The sequence below is a fragment of the Chiloscyllium plagiosum genome, chromosome 24 (assembly GCF_004010195.1).
Source record: "Chiloscyllium plagiosum isolate BGI_BamShark_2017 chromosome 24, ASM401019v2, whole genome shotgun sequence".
Classification (NCBI taxonomy): domain Eukaryota; kingdom Metazoa; phylum Chordata; class Chondrichthyes; order Orectolobiformes; family Hemiscylliidae; genus Chiloscyllium; species Chiloscyllium plagiosum.
Window position 1 is genome coordinate 15,707,064 of NC_057733.1, and position 27,515 is coordinate 15,734,578.

Genomic DNA, 27,515 nt, shown 5'->3' on the forward strand with positions numbered 1-27,515 from the left:
CGAAGGAATTGGGAGAATGGGTTGGCGTTTTTACAGGGGGCAGGATGGGAGGTGGTGTAGTCCAGGTAGCTGTGGGAGTCGGTTGGTTTGTAGTAGATGTCCGTGTTGATTCGGTCGCCTGAGATAGAAACAGAAAGGTCTAGGAAGGGGAGGGAGGAGTCCGAGACTGTTGACCTCTCCGCCTCCATCCTACTCCGACCTATCACCCTCACCTTGACCTCTTTCCACCTATCACATTTCCAACTCCCCTCCTCCAAGTCCCTCCTCCCTACCTTTTATCTTCTCCTGCTGAACACTCTCTGCTCATTCCTGAGGAAGGGCCTGTGCCCGAAACGTCGAATCTCCTGTTCCTTGGATGCTGCCTGACCTGCTGTGCTGTTCCAGCAATAAAGTTTCAACTTTGATCTCCAGCATCTGCAGACCTCACTTTCTCCATAAGATATAGGAGCAGAAATAGGCTATTCAGCCGATCAAGTCTGCTTTGCCATTCAATGAGATCATGGCTGGTACGATAATCTTCAACTCCACTTTCTTGCCTTTTTCCTTGATTCCCTAACTGATTAAAAAGCTGTCTGTCTCAGCCTTCAATTGCAACTTTATATTCACTGCTATCTAACTGTAGCAAATGTTTTCACCAAAATTTGTTAAGTCAATAGAATGACAGAAATCACAAAACACATATTAAGATCTCAATTTGGGGATGAAGTTCTGCTCACCGTGATTGCCTTTGGATGTTCGCACGGGTGTAAAATGGTTTTTGGAGGTTCTAACAGGAGAGTTTTCCTTGGGCGATCCATCTATTGCAGTCATGTTCTCTCGCTCATAGTGTGGCACTGGAATCGGTCCCTGGCTTCGTAAGATGTCTGCCAAGGCCCTGTGAAATTTAACAGAAAGTAATGTTTAAAAGATGGCACAGTGTCTTTTTATATGACTCGCTCCTCATGTTGTAGTGCTACAGGTTTTGTCAGAATTGTTGGGATTGCTATTTGGTTGAAAGTTGGTATTACTGTTGTGAAACACCATTTGTATGATTTGTATAGACAATTGAAAATACCATATTACTGCATCATTGGGTATAATTCATTAAAAATGAAACGTAACAAGTATCTGGATAATATTTGCAAACTCTAATGCAGTAATGGTAATAAATAATGATTAACTTGAGGATGTGGATTTTTAAATGTTAATTTTGTATCTATGCAATTACAAATACAACGCTGCACTATGTATTGTAGATAGAGCATAATATCGATTATATAATGCACACTTCAACCCGTGATGAATGTTTGTGTATGGCATGCAGATTAACAAAGGTCCCTCAAAATGAGGTGTTTCTTAAAGCCCACAACACCAGGGCATAGTCCAACAGGTTTATTTGGAAGCAGTAGCTTTCAAAGCGCTGCTTCTTCTTCAGATTGTTGTCACAATCACCTGATGAAGGTGCAGTGCTCCGAAAGCTAGTGATTCCAAATAAACCTGTTGGACTATAACCTGGTGTTGTGTGATTTTTAACTTTGTCCACCCCAATCCAACACCGGCACCTCCAAATCATTTCTTAAAGCGGGCTTAGTTGCTTTTAACCTCTTTAACCATCCTGAACTTCAGAACAGGCAAAGGTTGATACCACTTCAGAGGATTTTGTGACACAACAAATCTTTTTGCAACAATACGAAACCACTCTTTACCAGTTTTCCAACTTTAAAAAATTGACAATTTCAAGTCGTGGTGTCGGGGGGAGGGGGAGGAGGTGTGTGGAGTTATGGCAAGTTAAAAGATGTTGGTATGAGGCAGCGGGATTTCAGTCTGAAGAAGTAATATTCCAGGGATTATGAGAAACAGGGAGAAAAATACAGTATAGTGAGAAAATGAACATACTTTTGAGCATGGGACTCACAATTCTGTATAACCGTATGCAGACAATTGCTCTTCTCAACACATTTATTCAGTTCACAGATTTGAAAGCTTGTGTGATGTATTAGCATTTATGGCCTATGCTTAACAGATTAGAGGAGATTAATATTCCATTGATGTATTTGCATACTATTCCTTTCTTCATTTCCCCCTCAGGTATTTCATTTGGTTGGGTCGCTTACTGCATACTCATTTGCTTTGCTCTTTGGTTTACTCACATTGTGACACTGTTAAACACTACTTTGTCTCACAAGAAATGTCAGTTTCTACACATCTTTGCCTTCATTATCACCTCATGTACCAATTTTCCACTTTGAGATACTTTTCATCTGTTTTGTCTGTCTGCTTACCATCATTCCTCTTTGCTTGGCTTTTATGTTCAATAAAGTAATTCTTTCTTTACATCACTATTGTTTTAAGTCCTCTGATGACTACATATATGGATTCTGAGTTTTCAATTGTGCTTAAGACTTTCTACTGAATTGAAAGAAACTACAATATTTCAACTCACAGAATGTTTGCTTTTTATTCCAGCAGCTTGTCAGAAGGGGATACCTCAAGTTTTGACGGGACAATTTTAATGGTTCCGAAAGCTTATATCTCCAAGTTTTTTGTTCGAAAGACTTTATAATAAGTAACATCTGAGGACTTTGTGTCCTGTCAACTAATACAAAAGTTGACTTTTATATGGTGAGATAAAAGCTGAGAAGGTTCTCAGTAACCATTTATTGTCTGTGATTTTAAAAAAGGTTCCACACAACTTTGATTTTATTGAGAAATTTGAACAAAGTGTTCTACAACCGCACTCTGCTGCTGCTCTTTCTTGTGTTAGATCTTCACTACCTTGTTCCAGCAGATTTTATTGGATAAATGAGGGTTAAATTTCTTACCCAATTTACAACTTGTTTCAGACCCAATCACACTCTCCTTCTAGACTCATTCATTTTAACCTACCTAACATATTATTGATGTAATATTCTTCAACAGTAGTTGTGCCTTTGCTCTCTGGCTGAACTGTTTTTATCTTTCTAGTAAATGAGTCGATCTCAGCTTGTATATTGACTTGTCCTCTTGCAATTCACCTTTTCCCTTGCAGGGCATTCCATTGTCATTTGTCTGATTGCAACCTGCCAGGTGCATGTTTTCTGGACTGTGTTTTTTCCATTCTAACTGTGCAGAAAGAACACAGCTCATTCCACCTCAATTACGTGTGAATAGATAATAATTCTAAGTTGCTATACCTTTTATCTCTTCCATCTTTTCCTATCAAAGGGCACTCGATTCTGACAGTAACAGCTTTTTTTCTTCATCCCCTCCTAGTTCTGGTTATACCTCCTGGGCTTGTTTTCAGACACAGGTTTCCCATTCTCAGCGACAAACTTCAGGTTCAGTCACACAAATATTTGACTTGCATAGTTTAACAAGATCATATTCCCAGATTAGTATTATTCCTCATCATTGACAGCTTTCTGTACTTCTCCTTGCTTTTTTATTTATTGACTAGGTGGGCACGCAAGATCTGATCAACATGGAGTATGTCCTCAGGAAATTCCCATCTGAAGATTGCTCCAATATATTCACCACATTTTTCTTCTTTTATAGTGCAATCTTGAAGAAAAATTGTCTCTTCTAGATTGTTACATTCATCCCTATTACCTTATTGTCTTTACTCAGATTAATTTGTCAAACTGCTTGTACCTGTTCTTGCTTCTGACCCTTCCATTTTCCATATTTGGTATTCATCTAAAGTAAAAGGAGGGAAAACTTTCTCATGTCTTCTTTTAAAATGATCATTTTTTTTGTCATCCTTTTCAAAAGATATGCAATTCCTTCTCGGTTCTCATCACTTTTTTGCTCCTTCCTTTTGCTTGCTAGGATCTCTCATTAACGTATGCTGTCATGTGAAAGGAGCTAGAATCTTGTTTGTCTTCCTTTTCTAACTCACTTCCACATTTCAGTGCTTCCTTTGATGATTGTCATATGGTTGACTTTAAAAGAATGATAAACAGAATTTCTGCTGTTTGCTGCCTGCTTTGCCCAGGAAGGGAAACTGCATTTTGGGAGAAGGAACGTGTCTCAGTGGTTAGCACTGCTGCCTCACAGTGCCAGGGACCCATGTTTGATTCCAACCTCAGGTGACTGTCTGTGTGGAGTTTCTTCCAGGTGCTCCAGTTGCCTCTCACAGTCCAACAATATGCAGATTAGGTGGATTGGCCATGCTAAATTGCCCATAGTGTCCATGGATGTGTAGGTTAGGTGCATTATCTATGGGGAATGCAAGTTTACAGGGATAGGTTAGTGGGTGGGTATGGGTGGGATGTTGTTGAAGGGTTGATATGGACTCAATGGGCCAAATGGGGATTCTATGATTCTAGGTATTCTCTCATGATCTCCAACAGTGGTAATCATTAGTTTAACCAAGACTAATAGAGAAATTGACTTATGCAATAACTTAGAGAAAGTGAGGACTGCAGATGTTGGAGATCAGAGGTGAAAAATGTGTTGCAGGAAAAGCGCAGCAGGTCAGGTAGCATCCAAGGAGCAGGAGAATCGACGTTTTGGGCATATGCCTGAAGAAGGGCTTATGCCCAAAATTTCGATTCTCCTGCTCCTTGGATGCTGCCTGACCTGCTGCGCTTTTCCAGCAACACATTTTTCAGTTATGCAATAACTTTTCAGCTTGAAGAAAGCTTTTTGTTTCCTTTATTGCAAGAGTGCACTGGTCTCAATTATGTTCCCAGGCAGAAATTTACAGTTCATCCCATTTTATTATTCACTATTATCTTTTCAGTCCTTTTTCCCCCTCTGGTAGCATTCTGCAAATCCAGCTGCCACTCATCAGACGTACAAGTGTAAATCTCCCTCTGCTTCAGCTGACTTGATTTCCCTCTCTTAACTTTGGCAATAAGTCAACAGATTTTCTAAGATGCAATGTATTGTGAATGATGAGGGTTCTAACATTCTAAGAAATATTTTATTTTTCAAGATCTCATTGTGTTTTGAACAATTTATGGTAAAAGTGGACACTTGCATAATTTCTACATTAATTCTCCATGTGTAGCTGAGTGATAGCTGTGCAACTTCAAACACACTTAGAAGTTGTAATCTAGCTATTGGCTCCTATTCATTTTTACAGTTACCCTGAAGCATACATCAGAATAATCTAGAATAAACAGAATAATCTAAAATACACACAATTTTTAAAAAAAATCTACTTGTGGGACATGAGTGTCGCTGGCTGGGCCAGCATTTATTGCCAATCCCTAGTTGCCCGGCAGAAGGTGATGGTGAGCTGCTTTCTTGCAGCTCCTTTTGCACTCATCTCCTCCATATTTACTCCTCTGACATACATGCAAACCTGAAAAATGGCTGAATTACCTCTTTTTGCACCTCGAGGCAGTTTCTGTTGCTTGTTAAGTCAAATTTCTTATGATCTCACCTACCCAGGGTTTAGCTTTGTTTAAGATTGGTTCTGATATAATGGTGACTTGCAATTATGTTTGAAACTTCAAAAATTAAAATTCCTCTGCCCAACCCCTCACACTCTTCATAAGGTCATTTCTTCCTACTCATTCCAGGATGTTTAAATGATCAAAAGACCAACCCTTTTTGAAAAAAAAATAAGAATATCAAATTTTTTATTTTTCATTATTATTAGATTGTAATTCAACATAATAAATGAATGCCTTTAATCTCAAAATTTGAGGAGACCACATGATAACATTCAAGTATAAAAGAAAAGCTGATTGCTAGGATAAACAGCGAAGGTCACAGAACTTCATCTGGACATATTGGAAAAGACTCAATCTAACTGCTGAGAAGTTTTCTCAGAATAGATGTCGGGAGGTCTGAAAATGTGTAGGAGAACAGAAGGACTAGTTTGGTGAACCAGTGTCAAGATGCAAGGCTTAAAAGGATTCTGCCAATTTGAAAGGGAATACCAAACAACTTAAAAAAGGAAGTGCCAAGTGAATGGTTTATCTCAGCCTCCACTTGAGGTCCCCAATATCACAGATCCAATTTAATTTGTTCCATTTTATTTCAGCAAATTCAATGCAGCCAATTACCACTAATATAGCTTCCTCTCCTTCACTTAAAAAATAGCAATAACCTTGCTCATTGATATTCAGTTTAGCTTCTGCCTGGGCCCATGGTCCAGTTAAGTTCCTGCTGAAATGTAATCTTTAGGATGTTGTTGGCGAGAAAAGCAGAAACTGAAAGGTTGTTGACATAAAGAGAACATGGTTGTATTCTCTTTTGTTGGTGGTAGTCATTGCTGGGCACTTGCTGAATGCTACTTGCAGACAATTAGCAGACAAACCCTGTATATGGACACAGACAACTTTCACATCCAAGGAGCTGCAAATGTGCAATTGTCTGTGACCAGCCCCACTTCTGACCTTATACTGAAGGGAAGCTCCTTGATGAAACAACTGAAGATGGCTAAGTCGAGGGGACTACCTTGAGGAATTAAACCTGTTGGACTATAACCTGGTGTTGTGTGATTTTTAAATTTGAGGAATCTCCGTAGTGTTGTCCCAGAGCTAAAAAGATCAGACTCGAACAATCACAACTACCTTCTTGTGCTGAACAACAGACTGCAATAAGTCTGAAACCCTCCTCGTCGAGCACTTATAAATCCAAAATCGGTACCACAAAGTGGAATATGCATAGCAGACACATAGGAATACTATCACCCGCAATGTAGCCTAAAAGCCATACACATCGTGACTTGGACTCATATCAGGATTTCCTCACTGTCAATGGTTCAAAATCCCAGAACTGCCTCCCTATCAGCACTGGTTGGGGGGGTGGGGGTGGTGATGGTGGTGGTGGTGGTGGTACCTGCACTATTGAACTGTAGAAGTTCAAGAAAGTGGTTTACCATCATCCTATCAATGGATAGTAGGGGTGGGCAATAATTGTTGGTCTTGCAAGTGCTAATCAGATCGCATGAATGAATTTTAAAAAAAACTATCTGAAGGAAAATGGCACAGCACAAAGATGAATTCAATGCCAAAAGGAATTGTTAAAGTATAAAAATGGCAACAATCTGAACATTTCTTGACTTTAGCATGGCAAGAGTCATAAAGGCTAATAATGCAATGTGTTTTGTCATAATATAAAAATAATGGAGGTGAAGAGGTAGGTGAAAGTAATTTCAGGTGCAGTCACAGAAACTTATCTAACACTGACTGCAAATTGTTATTAACATGTATTTGCCTCAGCCGGAGAAAAAAGAGGTGGTTGTTACTGTATTTGGTCTGAAAAGGGAACTGAAGGATATTGCAGAAGTAAGTTGTAACACGAGAGCATTCCTCTGAGCAAGGTTGATGCCCTTGGGCACAACCTTAGGGTAAATTAAATCTCAAAGGCCAGATAAAATGCACCAGAGCATTCTTAAGGAAATATGGAAAGAAATTACAGGAACTCTGGAAGAAAGCTTTCAGAAATTAGTGCATATTGTAAGAGTGCCTTGGGGCTGAAAATAGGCAGATGTTTTTATTTTTCAAAGGTAACAAAAGTGATGCAGGAAATACAACCTAGTGAATAAATGTGAAGCGCTTTGCATCATGCCTAAATTTGTCGGCAAAACCAAGCTTATGACGGTGGTTGACTTCAGACCTGAAAAAATAAATTACAGAAGGATCTGAATATATTTGAGAATTGGAAAGATGAGTGACCAATGAACTCATTGTAGAGAAATATGAAATGCTGTATGTTAGAATAAAAGTTCCAGTAATGGGTCTTTATGGAAAAGGAAAGAAAATTGTGCCCATGGAAAATGTAAGAGACCTATTGATCTTGATTTACAAAGTGAAGCTATCAGAGCAATTCTCAGGAGCAACATGTAAGCCAAATCAGACATGGAATGTATTAAAAGTCACTACTGAACTAAAATATTAAAGATCTGTCTGTTTTACAAATCAATGATGTAACTGCACTTAAAATACAAAGTACAATAATGGTCATAGTATGAAAGAGATATTGAAAGGATGCAAAAGCCAGCAAAGAGCAAATTAGTAGCAGGGTGTTCATGGCAAAGGATTGAATTAGGAGAGCAACTCTTGTACATTAGACAAGTTCTTACTTGAAACAAACCCATCTAAAGGTGATATGATGGCTTTTTGTTTGGGAATCTAAATTGATGATATGTCAACCATGTCGAGCTGTTTTACATTTCCAGAACAAAGGACATATGGCCTATGCTTGAAGGGAGTAAATTCAAATCTAATCTTCAGAAATTTTTCAGTGAGTTAGTGATAAATCTGTGGAACTGACTTGCTTAGCAGATGGTAGAATCAGATAGTAATGATTCATTTAGATGCTAATAAGATAGATTCCTTTTTAGAAAATAATTCAGGGATATGTTTTATGTGTGTCTGAAATGTGACAATAGGTAAATGTGGCATACATGGGACAAATAGGTGACTTTGAACCTATAGATTCCAAAGTTATTTGTCAGTGGGGTTTTCTTCACGTCATATCCAGATCTACCAATAGAGATTGTTTGTTATAATTAGTGGTAATTCCATTATCAAAATTTCATGTGACTAACAGGATAATAAAAGGTGAAACAAATGGATTGTGGTTTCTCTTCATCAGAAATAGGGGAGATCATTTGGCTCCTTGAGCCTGCTCCACACTCCACAAACATCATGGCTGATCATTTACCTCAGCTCACTACAATGTCACCATATTCCTTGATGCCGTTTGTATCTAAAAATCATTCTCCTTCACTTAATGTATTAAGTGAATGAGCATTAATTTCTCTTTGCAATAGAGAATTCCAAAGATTCAAACTCTTCTGAGTAAAGAGATTTCTCCTCAACTCAACCCGAAATATTCAACATCTTATTTTGAGACAGTGACACCTCATCACTTTGCAGTAGACCTTTCCAGCCACGGAAAACATGGGTCCATCATCTATTGTGTCAACCTTATTAGGCATTTTATATGTTTAAATCTCATACTTACAAACTCTCGAAAATAAAAGCTCAGTCGACTCAATCTCATCTCAGAGCGATCCTCTTATCCCAGAAATCAGTCTGGTAAATCTTTCTGCTGTCCTCCAAATGCAATATATCCATCCTTAGCTGAGGAGACCAGACTTTTAGAGAGTACTCTAAAGTGCATGATAGCTTCCAGTGATTTGTACAAGGACACACTAATTCCTCTCAATGCAAGCATTTTCTAATATCCCAGCATTTAGGAAAATGAAAACTGAACTGACTACGGGTGCTGTAAATCAGAAAAAAAAATAAAAATTGCTGGAAAAGCTCAGCAGGTCTGGCCACATCTGTGAAGAGAAATCAGAGTTAACATTTCAGGTCAGGTTCTGAGGAAGAGTCACCAGACCAGAAAAATTATAGTATCATATAATCCCTAGAGTGTGGAAACAGGTCCTTCGGCCCAACAAATCCACGCAACCCACCCAGACTTATTCTCCTACCCTACATTTACCCCTGACTAATGCATGTCACCTACACATCCCTGACCACTATGGGCAGTTTAGCATAACCAATTCACCTGACCAGCACATTTTTGGACTGTGGGAGGGAACCAGAGCACCCAAAGGAAACCCACGCAGACACTGGGAGAATGTGCAACCTCCACACAGTCACCTGATGCTGGAATCAAACCCAGCACCCTGAGGCAGTATTGCTAACCACTGAGCCACCATGCCACCCCAATCTCTGATTTCTCTCCACAGATGCTGCAGGGCCTGCTGAGCTTTTCCATCAATTTCTGTTTTTGTCTAGGAAAAAGAAGTTGCTTCTCAATTTTTCTAGTCAAAACAAATATCATGTGGAGAAACATAAAGCCATTGCAACTGGTTTCTTCCTATAGAACTGATCTAAATCATTTTTCAAACTCTTTGTATCTCTCATTGCTTAAATTCCCTTGGTCTTTTGCATTGTCAGCAAACTTGGGAACATTACAATTGACCTCTTATTTAGGCATTGATTTAGATTGTAAATAGCTGAGGCTCCCATGTACTGATCCATGTCAGAAGTCACACGACACCTGACTTTGTCCACCCCAGTCCAACACCGGCACATCCACATCATAGCTGATCCATATGATAAGGCACAAACCATGGCCTACAAATCCAAAAATATCCTGTTTATTGTGACATTAGTTTCTATCCATTAACTGATCTTCAGTCCATGCTAGTATGTTGCCTCAAACCAGGAGTCCTCATTTTGCATAATATTTACTTGGATAACATCTTACTGAATGATGTGCAAAAATACACAACATCCATTCACTTCCTCTTATCTACCTTTCTAGCTATAAGTTCTAAAGGTCTGACAGTTGTGTGAACAATTTCCCTTTCAGAAATTGGTACTGATTTTGTCCACTGTGTAATTTCTTGCTAAGTGCCTGATTCCATCTTACTCACAGATTCTAGTATTGTCATTATCTCTGTTGGCTACATCAGCAATGATGAACTGGTGTTGAAATAGTCAGCACTATTAAACAGTACAAGGCAAGTTAGAATCATGGGTCATTTGTATGCTAGAGACAGGGTCAAGAGACTGGCAAAATGGTGCATGTGCGCAAAGTGAAAATTTATTACAATCTACGCCATAAGTCAACAGTTCTGCTATTTTTGTGATTCCAAACTCTGCAGTTAGTGGAATCATACAAGCTGTTAAAAACTGTACATTAGAAAAATAAGAATTGTTGAATGTTCTGTCAGATACTTTTGTAGTCAACCTGATCCAAATCTAAACTGTTCGAGCACTGAATTAGTCTGTATAATTCACTTCTACAGATTTCTTTTTCTCTACTTTCTATCTGGCATGCAACCTGATCACATGGTCATTTACTGGAACCCAGCTGTTATACCATAAATTTCCTTTCCAACATATTCGCATTTGAGTGACAGTTGTCACAAATCAAGTATTGGTTTATCACAGAAAGCACACGTGCCGTTGCAAGGGTACATTTTAAATTCATGTTGTGGAGCCTGAAGGCGATGAAAATAATGTAGGCAATTGCCATTGATGGGATTCTGCCCCCAAAGTTTAAACCATGTCCAGCACACTGAACACGCTTTCCCACAAATGGCCCCAGAGCTTTTTTAATCAACCTGTTCAGAGATATTATTATGCAACTCTGGAGTGGAACCCAGGCCTCCTGATCTAGGGGTACGGACACAACCACTGTGCCACAAGAGGGCACCAGGGATCATTATTTTCCCATAATAATTATTGCAGATGTGAGTAGGATAGCCACACTAAGGTCCTGGCAAGCCACAACTAAACATGGAATACTTCAAGAATGAAAATTCCTTTTATTAGACTGTGTGGAAGCTTTCTATTAATTTCCACAACACCCAAAGAGGCTGCGTTATCAGTGAAAATTGTTATAGTTTATCACTCTCCTGAGTTTGCCAAACACCCAAAGCTCTGGGGCCATTTGTGGGAAAGCGTGTTCAGTGTGCTGGACATGGTTTAAACTTTGGGGGCAGAATCCCATCAATGGCAATTGCCTAGATTATTTTCATCGCCTTCAGGCTCCACAACATGAATTTAAAATGTACCCTTGCAACGGCACGTGTGCTTTCTGTGACAAACCAATACTTGATTTGTGACAACTGTCACTCAAATGCGAATATGTTGGAAAGGAAATTTATGGTATAACAGCTGGGTTCCAGTAAATGACCATGTGATCAGGTTGCATGCCAGATAGAAAGTAGAGAAAAAGAAATCTGTAGAAGTGAATTATACAGACTAATTCAGTGCTCGAACAGTTTAGATTTGGATCAAATTGACTACAAAAGGAAAAGCATCCCTGTTCATTTAAAGTTTTGTGTTTTGACTGTAAGTTTGTTTAAAAAAAACTTCATGATGGAAGAATTCCTGACAGTAAGGTGAACTTCTGGTATGGCCAAGCTGAGAGAGAGAGATATTTGGAGATGTTGGACTGGGGTGTACACAGTTAAAAAAATCACACAACACCAGGTTATAATCCTGGATAACCTGGTGTTGTTCGTGTGTGTAACAGAGAGAGAGAGTGAGTGTGTTCATTTTAAAATGCAAAATTCCAGAGTTAAAGAATTTTAAAACCAGCAGTGCTCTGATCCAAGGTGGCTGTGCTTAAGATGTTAGAGATACCTGCATTGAAAGAAGACATTGCAATAAGCAAATGATTGGTGGGGAGTTGAATGGACAACCTTGCTAGAATTGTACAGTAAATCCAACAAATTTCATTCCTCAAACAAGTCTTTGAAGTAGTAACCTTCAAACATCTGACAAATATTTGACTATGTGCACATCAAATGGGTGTAGTAGGAAAGTGGAGTATAATCAGTTTAGAAAGTAAGTATCTGCACTCATTGTACTTTTAATATCTTTAATATGACTAACTATTTAAAATAGAATATGGTCATTAGGATTTGTGTTCTTTGATTTTAGTACAGTAAAATAGATTTCATTTAATCTGTGAACCCTGTGGGGGTTATTTTATTAAATACCCGGGTGTTTGAATGCTAAAAATAATTAACAAATTACTGGTCTTGACAGAGATCATTACGTTCTTCTCCAGGCTTCTTAGGCTCTATCACTGATGAAACTGGTCAAACAATAGATAGGACATGCTCTAACCAGTTCTTTGCCGAAATGGCAATTAAGGTCCTATACCATCTGACACCTTTGTGCACCATCTTTGCCAGTCATCATACCTCTCAGCCTGATCTTAAAGAGCTGGTGAGTCTCTTTGTCAACCTCGTGGAGAGGGTAAAATGAGAGAGATAATTTTAATAAGTGATGGAAATGGCACTCAGAGTAATGATCTTAATTGTGCGATATAACATGGAAAATAATGTACTAGTATTTACTGTATAAATTGTAAAATCTTCCAGCTCAATATACATGGGACCTTCCAGAGTTTTAGCATGGGTTATAAGTCTTCAGCACTTGGATCTCCCCCTTCATTATTCATATTCTATATCGTAGTCCCTGAAATAAGTGAATATCCAATATACCTGCTGTAATTCGCAAAACCCCTGTAACTACATGTTTTCAAATGTCAGCCACTATAGAACTATCATATTTATGGGAGCTGTGTTCACTTATTTCAGTGCTGTAGGTCAGCATTTTATCAGTTCTCTAATTCAAACTAACTACAACTTCTGAATGATAGCAACTCATCACATGTATGCAACTCACAAAGGCTAGAAGTTGCTCTCAGATGGAACTGGATAGGTTCTCCATTAAGTGAAGATGCTGATAATCTACTTCTTTACAGTTAATGAAATTAAATGTTAGGTACTGCATATAGCAGCCAGCCAATCCAAAACTGCCTGCTTTACACTATTGCATTCAATGCATATGTATCCCAAATATATATATTATTCGGATTTTAAAAGAAGCCCATTCTAGCCAGTAACACACATTCTCAGTGCTCTATATGGTCAAGTCAAACCCATTGCACTTGACAATGTATTTAATTTAATTAACTTGTTCACACATGTTGCAGCATACATCTGGGACAGATGGGACTTGAATCCAGGCCTTTGGCTCAGAAGTAGGGACGCTACCATTGTGCAACAAGACCCCTGAAAAATCCTTGGCCCCTGAATACAGCAAGCTTCCATGAGCCTGAATGTGGCTTTGTAATGCTCACACTGTTCATTATTCAATGTCTTCCACTTCAGGCAGTTGTGTTTCCATTTCACTTTGAGCACTATGCTGTTAGCTGCACAGATCCCTTTGCAAAACAACTTTATTTTATTATTCAAGGAAAATTTGTATTTCTCTTACGATTGTTCTTTTCTCTAGAAATTGCCTGAGTTCATTATTTTTAAATTGCACTGTTTAAATGACAACTCCCACAATGGAACATAGGTTTCATCAAAACTGTGCATTAAGGAAAATCCTCCTGGGCTCTACATTAATTTCAGAAGTCTGTCTGATAAGTAGGTAAGCAATTATTTGCTTAAGCAAAGCTTTATATGTGATCCCAAATAAGGCTCCCAAAATAAAAGCGTTGGACATCACTTTCGTTGGACTGGTGAAATTTAGCAATGATTTGAAAAAATGCAATATTAATTTTCTTACATTTGCAAATTATGTATATTAAAATACCAAGTGTATAATGCATACTATCTTTGCTTCAAGGAGACTAAAACCCAGCTTCAAGATATAGGAACCTTTTTGATCCATGGATTAGCTACAATATTGAAGCTTAACTCCATGTGCTAATCAAATTATTGGTTCTTTGATGAGCAACAAAGACTTTATTTGCATCTCATTTTCTGCAAATTGTCATTGTTAAGACGAGCAGTGGACAGAGATTGCTTTGCCTCGATGAATCTCTATAGGAGCTTTTATTAAAATATTAAATCTACGTTCAGAGCAATAGTGGTTCGTGGAGTTTTAGTACCCTTGAGTTATCACAAGAATGACACTATCAATCAACCAGGAGATGAAGTTAATCTTATTATCATATAAATTCTCAAGGCAACTGTATGCTTCCTCTGCAGCAGAGGTTACAACAGTGGTAAAAATGTTAGGGAGGGGTGATGGTTTTTATAAAAACTGATAGGACTGTGGATGCAGTAAATAGAAACAAAAACAGAAGTTGCTGGAAAAGCTCAGCAGGTCTGGCAGCATCTGTGCAGAGAAATCAGAGTTAGTGTTTCGGGTCCAGTGACCTTTCTCAGAATTTGATTAGTTATTCAGCTTAGTCATTCGTAGGATCTGGACACTGGTAACTGGGCCAGCCTTTATTAAACATTCATAATTACCCTGAAAAAGGTGGTGATGAGCTGCCTCCTTGAACCACTAAAATGTTTGGGGTGTGTCCACAGTACTATTAGGGAGGCTGTTCCTGATCTGTTGACAGTGAAGGAAAGCAATATTATTTCAAATCAGAATGGCGTTGCTTGGGGGTTGTGTTCCCAGGTATCTGATGCTCTTATTTTCTAAATGGTAGAGGTTGCAGAGTTGGAAGGTGTTGTCAGAGGAACCTTGATGAGTTACTGTAGAAAGTCTTGTGGATGGTAAACACTACTACAACTGTGTATCAACAGCGAAGGGAATTTATTGGGAAGGTGATTGATAATGGTGCCAATTGAACAGACTGTTTTGCTTCACCCATCAAAGTGAGTGAAGGATATTGCGTAACATTCCTGATTTATGCCTTGTAGATGGTGGACAGACATTGGGAATTTGAGTTACTGAATGCAAAATTCCCAGCCTCTGAGTTGTGGTGGTAGCTACAGTATTGGTCATAGCCTGACATTGTGTGTCCTGATATTACTTCCCTGTTATCAGCCCTGGGCATTGTCCAGGTCTTGCGGTACATTGATACAGTAAATTTAGAATTTGGACTGAAAGAGTGAAATGATTTTTCCATACTAGTAGTAAGAGGAGATTTCAACTTTCTGTATTGAATGAACCTCATGCAACGTCGGGGTTAATGTCAGCAGAATTTTTGTAGCCGCCTGTGTAAATAAGAGTTGTTGTTAATAAAACCATTCTTAGAAGGCCTTAGGGAGAGAACAGAATGGTAACAATAACAAAGAGCCAGCAATATCTAGGTTAAAAATGATTGCTTCCTGCCAGGGCGAACAAAACATTAATGGCATTAACCTACGAAATAGAATGGACACATCGCTTTTTTATGTTTATATGAGGGAAGATTGGAATTTGGACAGTGAGGTACTAACAGAATAAAGATACTCAACTTTCTATTTACTTTGGAGCTCACTTTGGTTTAAAATTGAGGGGAATCCCTTCCTGTATTGAATGAATAAAACAACTAAAACCTGCACTCGATCTCCAGCTATTGCTCATTAAAAAAGGAAGATAACAATATGTACATGACATGCTTCAGTACCTGAAGAGTCCCAAATGGTGCTGTACACTGTGCAATCATCAGTGAGCATCCCCACTCTGAGCTTATGATGAAGGCAAGGCCATTGATGAAGCAGATGAAGATGGTTGGGCCTTTGACAATGCCCTGAGAAACTCCCGCTGAAACGTCCTGGGACTAAAATAATTGAGATGATTTGGATCCATTCTAAATGTTCCTCAGAGATGGAAGGAGCAGAGAGTTTTTAAAAGTTGACAGGGCTTGGATTCATTCTAAAGGAGGAGCAAGTTCCCTTCAAGAGCTGAGTTATAGAGTGTAACATTATAGGAAAGCCATGAGTTGGTTGACATTGAGCAACTGCTGTTGCAGATTGCATTTCAATCCCAAGCATTTTGAAAAATGTAAATTTCTAAATTAGCACAGGAGAGGGAGTAGACTTGTCATTAAGGGCAAGAAATTTCTACTTTCTAATAATCATTCGTCAATGGTAAAAGAAACTTAACCAAAATTTATGCCAAGTCGAAAAGTACATGTGAGGAATTTACTTAAAGTATGATAAGGATGTTCAATCCTGTGAGTCACACAGCCTGCAGTATATGATGCTTCTGGCAGTCTGGATGACCACATCTCCAGAAAGTGCTACCAATTTGATCAACTTGAGCCTGAGAGTTGTGTGAATGCTATGTTTTTAGATTATCCTGCAACATAAGGAAGTGGGACTTTGATGACAGTGGCATAACTCAGTAAGTTTTAAAGTACTCTCGGAGAAGGACAAAGATGCACCAGAAATAAAGGTTCTGGTTTAGGGAAAGCTGATCTTTACTGTGATAGTATACTATCTGGGCAAAGTGGACTGCAGTACTTAGAGGAAAATATACATCAGAGTAATGGGATTACTTCAAAAAGAAAATAGTGAAAGTGTGGAGTCAACATGTTCCTGAAGAGGTGATAAATGGGACCGATTAAGTCCAGGGAACCCTGGATTTCAAGGAAAGTACAGTATGAGATAAGGAAAACAGGGAATTTTATGGTCAATAGACAGCTCAAAACATCAGAAGCCCCAAAGGTGTATAACAAGTGCAGGGGTTACTTAAGAAATTAGGAAAGCAAAGCATAGGCATGCTAAGCACTGGCATTTAAAGAAATAGTATTCCAAAGACATTGTGTTAGTACATTAAGGCAAGAAAGATTGGGGCTAATTAGGAACCAAAGTGGCGCACTGTTGAACCCGAAGAAATATGTGAGGTTTTAAATGAGTACTTCACGTCTGTATTTACAATAGAGAAGGATGAAGTAGGTCTGGGAATCGGGGAGAAGAACAGTGATATATTTGATTCAATAACAATCGGGAGAAAGGAGGTATTAGTGGGCATAAAATTGGTTAAATCCTCAGGCCCAGATATGATGTAATCTAGATTGCCGTGAGAGGCAGGGCTGGGTCAGGGCCCTTGATTTTAATTTTTAAATCCTCTCTTGACACAGGAAAGGTATTGGATGGCAACTAATGCCCTACCATTATTCAAGAAGGATGGTAGGGATTAGCCAGGAAATTAATGGCTGGTGACTCAAACATCAGTGGCAGGGAAACCTTTGGAAAGTATTATGAAGGATAGAGTTAATCTCCATTTGGGGAAACATAAATTAGTGAAGGACTTCCACAATACAAGGGCAAGAACATGTCTGACAAACTGTATTAAGTTTTTCAACAAGGTGACCAGGTGTGTGGATAATGGAGTACAGTGGATGAAGTCTATATGGACTTCAGTAAAGCTTTAGACATGGTCTTGCATGTGAGAGTGGTCAAGAGGTCCATAGTATCCATGGCAATTTGGCAAATTGAATCCAAAATTGTCTTAATGGCTAGAGGGCAATAATCAAAGGTTGCTTTTGTGACTGGAAACTTGTCTTCAGGGACAAGATTCAGTGCTGGGTCCCTTGTTTATAGTGTACAATAATGATCCAAATGCAAATGTAGAAATTTTGATCAGTAAATTTGCAGTTAAATTGGTGGTGTTTTAAATAGCAAGGAGGAAAGCCTTAGACTCTGGAACAACTTAGACTTGCTGTTTGAAAAGTGCAAAATATGCATTTTGGAAGATCTAACATGGAAGGGGAACACATGATGAATGGTAGGACAGGAAAAGTACAGGGGATTAGAGGGACTTGGTGAGCATGTTGAAGGCAACAGCATAGGTAATGAGGAGTTTAAGAAGGAACATGATATACTTCTCTTACTAGTCAAGGCTTTGAATGCAAGACAGAATGCAGGAAGCAAAGCAAGTGCAAGCTCTCAGCCATTGAAGTTGAATTCAGTCTGTATCAGCACTTTATTCACTGTTCATTAGCCATACACGAGAGCAGAAGACATGATATCATTGGTAATTTGCTATTCTTAGTATTAGCCTTCACTGCTTAAGTGGGAGGTACATTGTAGCTGCAGCAGGTATTGGGAGTTGGTCTGGAACTGAATCTGACCTGGATAAACGAGATCAATGACACAAAATAGGAAGAGAAGGTCTGGACATTTTCTTATACTGTACTGAAGGTCCTGTTGGAAGCGATGGAGGGGAAAGGAGCCTGTTTACATGGGATGACAGGCGGTGGTCCAAGCACATGCTCAGGAGAATTGGGAACAGAAAGTTGACGAGGAGAATGCCAGGAGCATGACCCTATGGATCAAGGTACAGAGCCAGAGGATGTTTAATGATCTCATGTGAATGTTCCAGATCAGTGAATGCATCTTTGAATGTTGTAACCTACCACTGCTCAATGCATCACTCACACATACACATACCAGAATTGTCGACCAATCACAAATCATACCTAACATTCATAGTTTTAATTCACCTTCTCAAACCAAGCACTGCTGTCACTTACATCTGAGCTTGCACACATTGACAGCATTCCAGCCATGCCAATTGAATTGCATAATGTACCTCATGCTGGCTTTCAGTAGTGGACATACAGCTACAAATAGACTCTAATCAGATGTGCATTTGCACATTCTGAATCTCATGGAGGACATGGTTCTGGGTGTCATGAGACTGAGTCAACCAGCACAAAATCCATTGAAGATAAGGATTTCCATATCGCCAATCCTTCTCCTCTCTTCCTATGTCTCTCTCAACCCAGGGTCTCTTTTGATCGAGAAGCTTAGTGGAAGAATGTAGTTGTAATTACATTCTTCTCTCACTACAATCCTAACCTTATCCATTTATTCTTTCAAAGGAAAAGCCCAAGACTTACAACCTATGCAGCCAGTGGAACAACAGCAAGAAGAGAGTCATGATGATGGGACATGATCATTAAATTTCACCATTATAACAGCTCAGATACTGCCATTGAGTCTAAATATAACGTGTTAAGATAGAGGCAGGATCTGCACATAGTGAAGTATTGTGCACAAATGCATTACTGCCTGAATAATAAGTTGATAATGAACATCCCAGTTCACCAGAGGGAGAGATCACATACTAGTCCTGTAGCACAGGACTCAAAATGACCATTTGATGGAGCAAACTTCAGAAGAAAACTATTGGGTAATCACTACAAAGTCCTTGGTGCAATGGGAAACCTGCCAAAAGGTTTGTGGTCAATTGCCAAATGTTAGCATGGCACCCCAAACTGTACACAATACCCTAGCTGAAGTCCAACCAGTCTTATATAAGTTCTTCATAACCTCCCTGCTCTTGTACTTGAAGCGTCAATTTAAGAAGCCTAGAATATGGTGTGCTCTATTAACAGCTTTCAACATCTGCTTTACCACCTATAATAACTCATTGAAGAACAAAGAAAACATACAATTCATGAAGGTTACTGGCAAATCAGAACATTGGGCAGAATATAAGAAATGCAAAGAATGGTTAAAAAGGAAGGAGCAACTGGAGCATGAGAGAGAGCTAGCTAGAAATATTAAAACAAATAGTGAAAGCCCCTACTGGTATTTCAAAAGGAAGAGTAATTGAGGGAATGTTGATCCTCGAGAGTACATCATAGAGTCATAGAGATGTACTGCATGTAAACAGATGGGCAGAATATAAGAAATGCAAAGAATGGTTAAAAAGGAAGGAGCAACTGGAGCATGAGAGAGAGCTAGCTAGAAATATTAAAACAAATAGTGAAAGCCCCTACTGATATTTCAAAAGGAAGAGTAATTGAGGGAATGTTGATCCTCGAGAGTACATCATAGAATCATAGAGATGTACTGCATGTAAACAGATCCTTCGGTTCAACTGATCCATGATCAGATATCCTAACCTAATTTAGTCCCATTTGCCAGCACTTGGCCCATATCTCTCTAAACCTTTCCTATTCATATATCCATCCAGATGCCTTTTAAATTCTGCATTGTACCACCTCCACCACTTCCTCTGGCAGCTCATTCCATACACACACACCACCCTCTGTGTGAAAATGTTGTCCCTTAGAAGCCTTTCATATCCTTCCCCTCTCACCCTAAACCTATGTCCTCTAGTTCTGGACTCCCCCACCCCAGGGAAAAAAAAATGTTGTCTATTTATCCTATCCATGCCCCTCATAATTTTGTAAACCTCTATAAGGTCACCCCTCAGCCTCCAGCCCCCAGCCTGTTCAGCCTTTCCCTATAGCTCAGACCCTCCAATCTTGGTAAATCTTTTCTGAATCCTTTCAGGTTTCACAACATCCTTCCAATAGGATAGAGACCAGAATTGCAAGCAATATTCCAAAAGTGGCCTAACCAATGTCCTGCAGCCGCAACATTACCTCCCAACTCCTGTACTCAATGCTCTGACAAATAAAAAAAAGCATACCAAATGCCTTCTTCATTATCCTGTTTATCTGTGACTCTATTTTCAAGGAGCTATGAACCTGCATTCCAAGGTCTCTTTGTTCAGTAGCACTCCCTAGGACCTTACCATTAAGTACATAAGTCCTGCTAAGATTTGCTTTTCCAAAATGCAACACCTTACATTTATCTAAATTAAACTCCATCTGCCATTCCTCAGTCTATTGTCCTATTTGATCAAGATCCTGTTGTACTCCAAGGTAACCTTCTTCTCTGTCCACCACACCTCCAATTTTGATGTCATCTGCAAACTTACATCCAAATCATTTATATAAATAACAAGACGTAGTGGACCCAGCACCAATCCTTGTGGCACACCACTGGTCAGGCCTCCAGTCTGAAAAGCAATCCTCCGCCACCACCCTCTGTCTTCTACCCCTTTGAGCCAGTTCTGTATCCAAATAGCTTGCTTTCCTTCTAGTCCTTGAGATCTAACCTTGCTAACCAGTTTCCCATGGGGAACCTTGTTGAACACCTTATTGAAGTCCATATAGATAATGTCTACTGCTCTGCCCTCATCAATCCTCTTTGTTACTTCTTCAAAAAACTCAATCAAGTTTGAGAGACATGATTTCCCATGTACAAAGCCATGCTGACTAACCATAATCAGTCCTTTGCAAATACATGTAAATTCTGTCCCTCAACATTCCCTCCATCAACTTGCCCACCACTAATGTTATGCTCACCAGTCTATAGTTCCCTGGCTTTTCCTTACCACCTTTCTTAAATGGTGGCATAACGTTAGCCAACCTCCAGTCTCCCAGCATCTCACCTTTGACTATCGATGATACAAATTTCTCAGCAAGGGGCCCAGCAATCACTTCCCTAGCTTCCCACATGGTTCTAGGGGTACACTTGCCCAGGGCTTGGGGATTTTTCCACTTTTATGCATTTCAAGACATTCAGCACCACTTCCTTTGTAATATAGACTGTCCAGTGAATTGCCAATGAAACAAAGGAAACAGGTGAATTGATTAGTTATTTTTCACTTGTCTTCACAAGTGCAAAACAAGAGATGGAAGTGAGGGAGAAACATTTAAACAATTACAATCACTAGAAATTAGACTCAGAAAATTATTGGAGCTGAAGACTAATGCACCTCGTCCTTGGGTCTTAAAAAGAGGAGTTAGATTGATGTTAATTTTCTGAAGTTCCATGAATTCTGGAAAAGTCCCATCAAATATAAGTCCTCTATTCACGAAAGAAGGAAAACTGATGTAAGGAAACTATAAGTCAGTTAACTTAACATCTCTCACAGGGAAATTCCTGACCTCTATTATTATAGAGGTTGTATCAGGGCACTTAGAGCTTAATGCAAAAGCACAGAGTCAATAACGTTTTGTGAAAAGGAAATTGTGGTCAACTATTTTATTAGAATTATTTGAGGAAGTAACAGGCAGCATGGATAAAGGTATCTTGAAGTGGTTGGATTCTTGACAAAGAGCCACATCAAAGGTTACTACAAAAAATAAGAGCTTATGATGTACAGGTTAACATAGCTCCATGGTAAAGGATTAGTTAGTTAACAGAGTAGATAGAAATGGATCAATTCTGGGTTCTGAGATTAAATGAGTAAAGTCCCATAGAGATCAGTTGTGGGATCTCAACTATTTACAATCCACTTCAATGACTTGGATGAAAAGGCTGAATGTGTAGTCATTAAATTTGCTGAAAGTTCTAAGGTGGGTAGGAGAATAAGTTATGAAGAGTCCATAAGGAGTCTAAAAAAGGATATAGATAGGTTGTGAGGAGGCAAAACTTGGCAAATGGAGAAAAATGTAACAACGTGAATTTGCCAACTTTTGCAAACGAATAGTAACGCATCATATTGTTGAAATGGAGAGGGGTTGCACGACTTTGTGGGACAGAGAAGTCTGGGTATCCTTGTTTATGATTCACAGAGTTAATATACAGATTAAGCAAGTAGTCAGGAAGGCAAATGGAATGTTGCCATTTATTAGGATATAGACTATACAATTATGGAAGATTTACTGCAGCTATACAGAGCATTAGTTAGACAATATTTGGAGCACAGTGTAGAGTGTTTGGTGTCCTTGTTTGAAAAAGCATGTAGCTGCTTTCGAAGCTATTCAGAGGGGATTCATTCAACTGATTCCTGAGATGAAAGGTTCATTTTATCATCTATGAAGAAAGGCTGAACAGGGCAGGCCTGCATCCATTGGGGTTTTGAAGATTGAGACGTGATCTTATTGAATCATAGCAAATTCCATAAGGAATGGACAGGGTGAATACTGAGAGGATTATTCCCCTTCTGAGAGAGACGAGAAAGAGGGGATCCAGATTAAATGTAAGAGGTCTCACATTTAAGAGGAAAATGAGAATATTCTTTTCAAAGGTTTTAAGACCGTGAAATTCTCTTCCCCAGAGACGATTGCAGAAAAGGTCAATGAATATTATGAAGGCAGAGTTAGACAGATTCTTTAAGTGAAAGCAGAAAGTGCTGGAGAAATCAAGCAGGTCTAGCAGCTTCTGTGAAGAGAAATCAAGTTAATATTTTGTGTCTAATAAGATGTCTTCAAGTAGTGCCTTTCTCGATTTTGCTCTTCACAGATGCTGCCAGACATGCTGAGTTTCTCCAGCACTTTATTTTGAGTTCAGATCTCCAGCATCGAACCCAAACAAGCCAGGACTTTGTGAAATGACAACACAGGCTGCCTGATATACATACAACTTTAAATCGTTAATAAAGTACATGAGCACTTGCCAGATAGTAGGTGGCACGGTGGCACAGTAGTTAGCACTGCTACCTCACAGCGCCACAGAGCCGGGTTCACCTCCCGCCTCAGGCGACTCTCTGTGTGGAGTTTGCACATTCTCCCCGTGGCTGCGTGGGTTTCCTCCGGGTGCTCCAGTTTCCTCCCACAATCCAAAAATGTGTAGGTCAGGTGAATTGGCCATGCTTAATTGCCCGTAGTGTTAGGTGAAGGGGTAAACGTAGGAGTATGGGTCTGGGTGGTATACGCTACGGCAGGTCGGTGTGGACTTGTTGGGCCGAAGGGCCTGTTTCCACACTGTAAGTAATCTAGTCTAATAGTACCTGTAGATCACTGAAACTTGCCATTTTCATTTTTAATCAATGTCTAGCTTTCTATAACATCTGCAACCAATATAGGACCATTTAGTTATTTCATTGCTTCAACATTGAAGTATAATTTTAATACCTAAAAGCTTTTAAAAGATGTCTGTCAGTGTCCTTGCATCTAAATTAAAAAAAACTTACTTTAAAGAAACTCCTTGCAAATAGACTTTAATAGAAATTACAAATGTTGGTTACTTTGGATATGGTGTCTTAGCCAGTATTATTGGTGGGGTCAACCTCCAGTATAATGTCTCTTTAAACCAGAGCAAACAACTATGTGAACATGTTTTACACTGCACAGAATGTGAGCTTAAAATTTTATATTTTTTCTTCTCACAGTCATTTAGTTGTGTAGAACTTGAGTATTGATGAATAAAGACACTTTTTGGTGACGCTTTTCATCTTGTACTCTTCAGGATAATTCACAACAATAATAAACAGGGGGAAAGTCAATGTGTATACTGCATGAGAGGGCAGTGCTGATTGGTTAGCAAGTGGATTTTGATTGGTAAAGGCATTGCCATGGAGAATGCACCAATTAATGGTAATAGTTAATGGCTAGGCTTTGTTTAAATATTAAGCCGGGTAGGAGGTTTACAAAATTATGAGGGGCATGGATAGGATAAATAAACAAAGTCTTTTCCCTGGGATTGGGGAGTCCAGAACTAGAGGGCATAGGTTTAGGGTGAGAGGGGAAAGATATAAAAGAGACCTAAGGGGCAACTTTTTCACGCAGAGGGTGGTATGTGTATGGAATGAACTGCCAGAGGATGTGGTGGAAGCTGTACAATTGCAACATTTAAGAGGCATTTGGATGGGTATATGAATTGGAAGGGTTTGGAGGGATATGGGGTTGGGTGCTGGCAGATGGGACTAGATTGGGTTGGGATATCTGGTCGGCATGGACAGGTTGGACCAAAGGGTCTGTTTCCATGCTGTACATCTCTATGACTGGTCAGGACACTGCCTGAGAAATGAACAAATGAAAGGTTATCATCCGTAATGCTGAGTTTGAAACAATTGAACTGTGTGTACATGTTCTCTCTGTCTGTTCAAAACAGAGTCCTTTTGTAATAATATACGCAGCTTCGAGTAGATTCACTGCACCATACTGCATGCCTGACTCACCATCCAAAATTGGTCATCAACATAATTCTTTGTGTACATGGATTATCTGGCAAATTCTATCTAATCGTGAATTTGCATCTAACGTTGGACACTGTATTGTATGTTATGTGAGCATGGTTCTGGTTGGGTACAGTGGATCCCATGTTTATTGCGAAGAGCCAAATAAATGATCTGATCAGCATAGCCATTAACCTATAGAATGGCTGCGTTGCACACTATTTAAGCATCAAGTTGGCACGGCAAATAAATGTCTTGTGCTCTTACTCATGAGGTCACCAATAAGACCAGTCAGTGTAAGGGAGCTTCCAATGTGTACACTGACCAATGAAGGGAGGTTTTCAGCAGACAGTAGTAGAGAATCCCCTAGTAATTTCCCAACTGGAACATTGAGGAAAGAGAGCTTATCTGACTGCTCCATTTCACACATGACTACTGACTGGTCCAGCCTGGAGCCCAAGAAGGCATGTTAGGAAATATTTGCATCCTGCTCCCTCAAAGGAAGTTGCTACAGGCATTGCTTGCCTGTGACCTTTCCATCTCTGTGTAAACCTCTTTAACCTTGCCTTAAAATTCAAGACTGAAGGTCTCCCGCTCTCCAGATATTGTTTGGGATATTGTTCTACATATGGGCTACTATGATATTGTACACTGTCACTTATTCGGAAGAACAAAACTCATTTGCTTAAAAGAAAACAGGTCATTTCCTGCGGCGTTTCCATGCTTCTGTTCAACGGGCTGCATCCTGGCATGAAAGGATTGTCTTGTGAGGAAAGGTTGAGCAGAATGGGCCCAAACCCATTAGAGTTTAGAAGAACGAGGTGATCTTATTGGCACACAGAAGATTCTGAGGGGACACGTCATGACAAATGTTGGGAGGATGTTTTCTCTCGTGAAAGAATTTAGAACTCAGGCATTCTTTTTTCACAATAGGTCTCCCATTTAGGATTGAGATGAGGAGGAATTTCTCTCATCCAAAAAGGGCTGGGTCAGTGAATGTATCGAAAACTGAGCCGATGAATGTTTGATTGACAAGCGAGTTCAGGGTTATGTGGGACAAACAGGAAAGTGAAGTTAAGGCCACATCGATCAAGCATGATCATTGGAGGGTGTCCAGAGAAGGTTTACAAGAATGATCTTGGGATGAAAGGCTTATCATATGAGGAGAGGTTATGACTCTGAGTCTGCATTTCATGGAGTTTAGAAGGTGAATCTTATTGAAACTTACAGAATACTGAGTGGCCTGGACAGAGTGGACATAGAAAAGATATTTCCAGTAGTAGAAGAGACTGAGACCCCAGGGCACAGCCTCAGAGTGAAGGGATGACCCTTTAGAAATGAGATAAGGAGAAATTTCTTCAACTGGGGGTGATGAACCTGTGGAACTTATTGCCGCAGAAGGCTGTGGAAATCAAGTCATTAAGTGTATTTAAGACTGGGATAGATAGGTTCTTGATGCAAAGGAAATCAAGGGGCGAAGGCAGGAAAATGGGTGGAGAAATATATCACACATGACTGAATGGAAGAACAGACTCAATGAGCTAATTGGCTTAATTCTGCTTCTATTTAATGATCTTCTCTGATGATGGAGCAGGTTCAATGGGCTGAATAGCTTACTCCAGCTCTTAGTTGTTATAATCTGATGAACTTGATGATCATCCATTTTTGGCTCTTTAATCAATACAGCTGTAATAGTGCCTTATTTACCCTATATGACATGATCTGTTTACAGAGCATGCTCAGGATACTTCATCTCCTGGGAGATTAATGATCCTTCTCAACCCCTTTCCTTTGTGTAACACTTACAGAGTCTGTATCACTCTAATCCCTTCATATTCATGTATTTGTTCCAGTGCTTCTTGAATGCTGCTATTGTGTCTGCTTCCACCATCTCCTCCGGCAATGAGTTCCATGCATTCACCATCCTTTGTGAGAAAAACCTGTCTTGCACATCTCTTTTAAACTTCCTCCCTTGCACCTTGAACCTGTCTCCCTTAGTAATTGACTCCTCCACACTGGGAAAAAAAAGCATCATACTTACCACTCTATCCATGCTATTCACAATCTTATAAACTTCTATCAGGTCACCTCTCAACCTCCTGCACTCCAGTGAAAACAAACCCATTCAATCCAACCTTACTTCATAGCTAAATCCCCAATTTCAGGCAACATCCTAGTAAACTTTTTCTGTATCCTCTCCAAAGCATCCACATCCTTCTGGTAGTGCGGTGACCAGAACTGTACACAACATTCCAAGTGTGGCCTAACTAAAGTTTTATAAAGCTGCAGCATAACTTGTCTAAACCTTATGCTCAATGACCCTTCCAGTAAAGGTAAGCATGCTGAAGACCTTTTTTGCTACCTTATCCACCTACACTGTCACCTTCAGTGATCTGTGGACCTGTACACCCAGATCCCTCTGCATATCAATGCTTCTAAGGGTTAGACAATAGACAATAGACAATAGGTGCGGGAGTAGGCCATTCAGCCCTTCGAGCCTGCACCGCCATTCAATATAATCATGGCTGATCATTCCTAATCAGTATCCTGTTCCTGCCTTATCTCCATAACCCTTGATTCCACTAACTTTGAGAGCTCTATCCAACTCCTTCTTAAATGAATCCAGAGACTGGGCCTCCACTGCCCCCTGTGGCAGAGCATCCCACACAGCCACCACTCTCTGGGTGAAGAAATTTCTCCTGAGCTCTGTCCTAAATGGCCTAC

General features: G+C 39.6%; 1 protein-coding gene across 1 annotated transcript in view; it reads right to left on the reverse strand.

Moving 5' to 3' along the window:
• LOC122562342 (protein shisa-6-like) overlaps nt 1-27,515 on the reverse strand; it is a 482,656-nt gene that overhangs the window by 428,033 nt on the left and 27,108 nt on the right. The window contains exon 2 of the mRNA XM_043715219.1: nt 717-874. Coding sequence (XP_043571154.1) covers nt 717-874 — 158 coding nt within the window. The remainder of the gene's footprint in view (nt 1-716; nt 875-27,515) is intronic.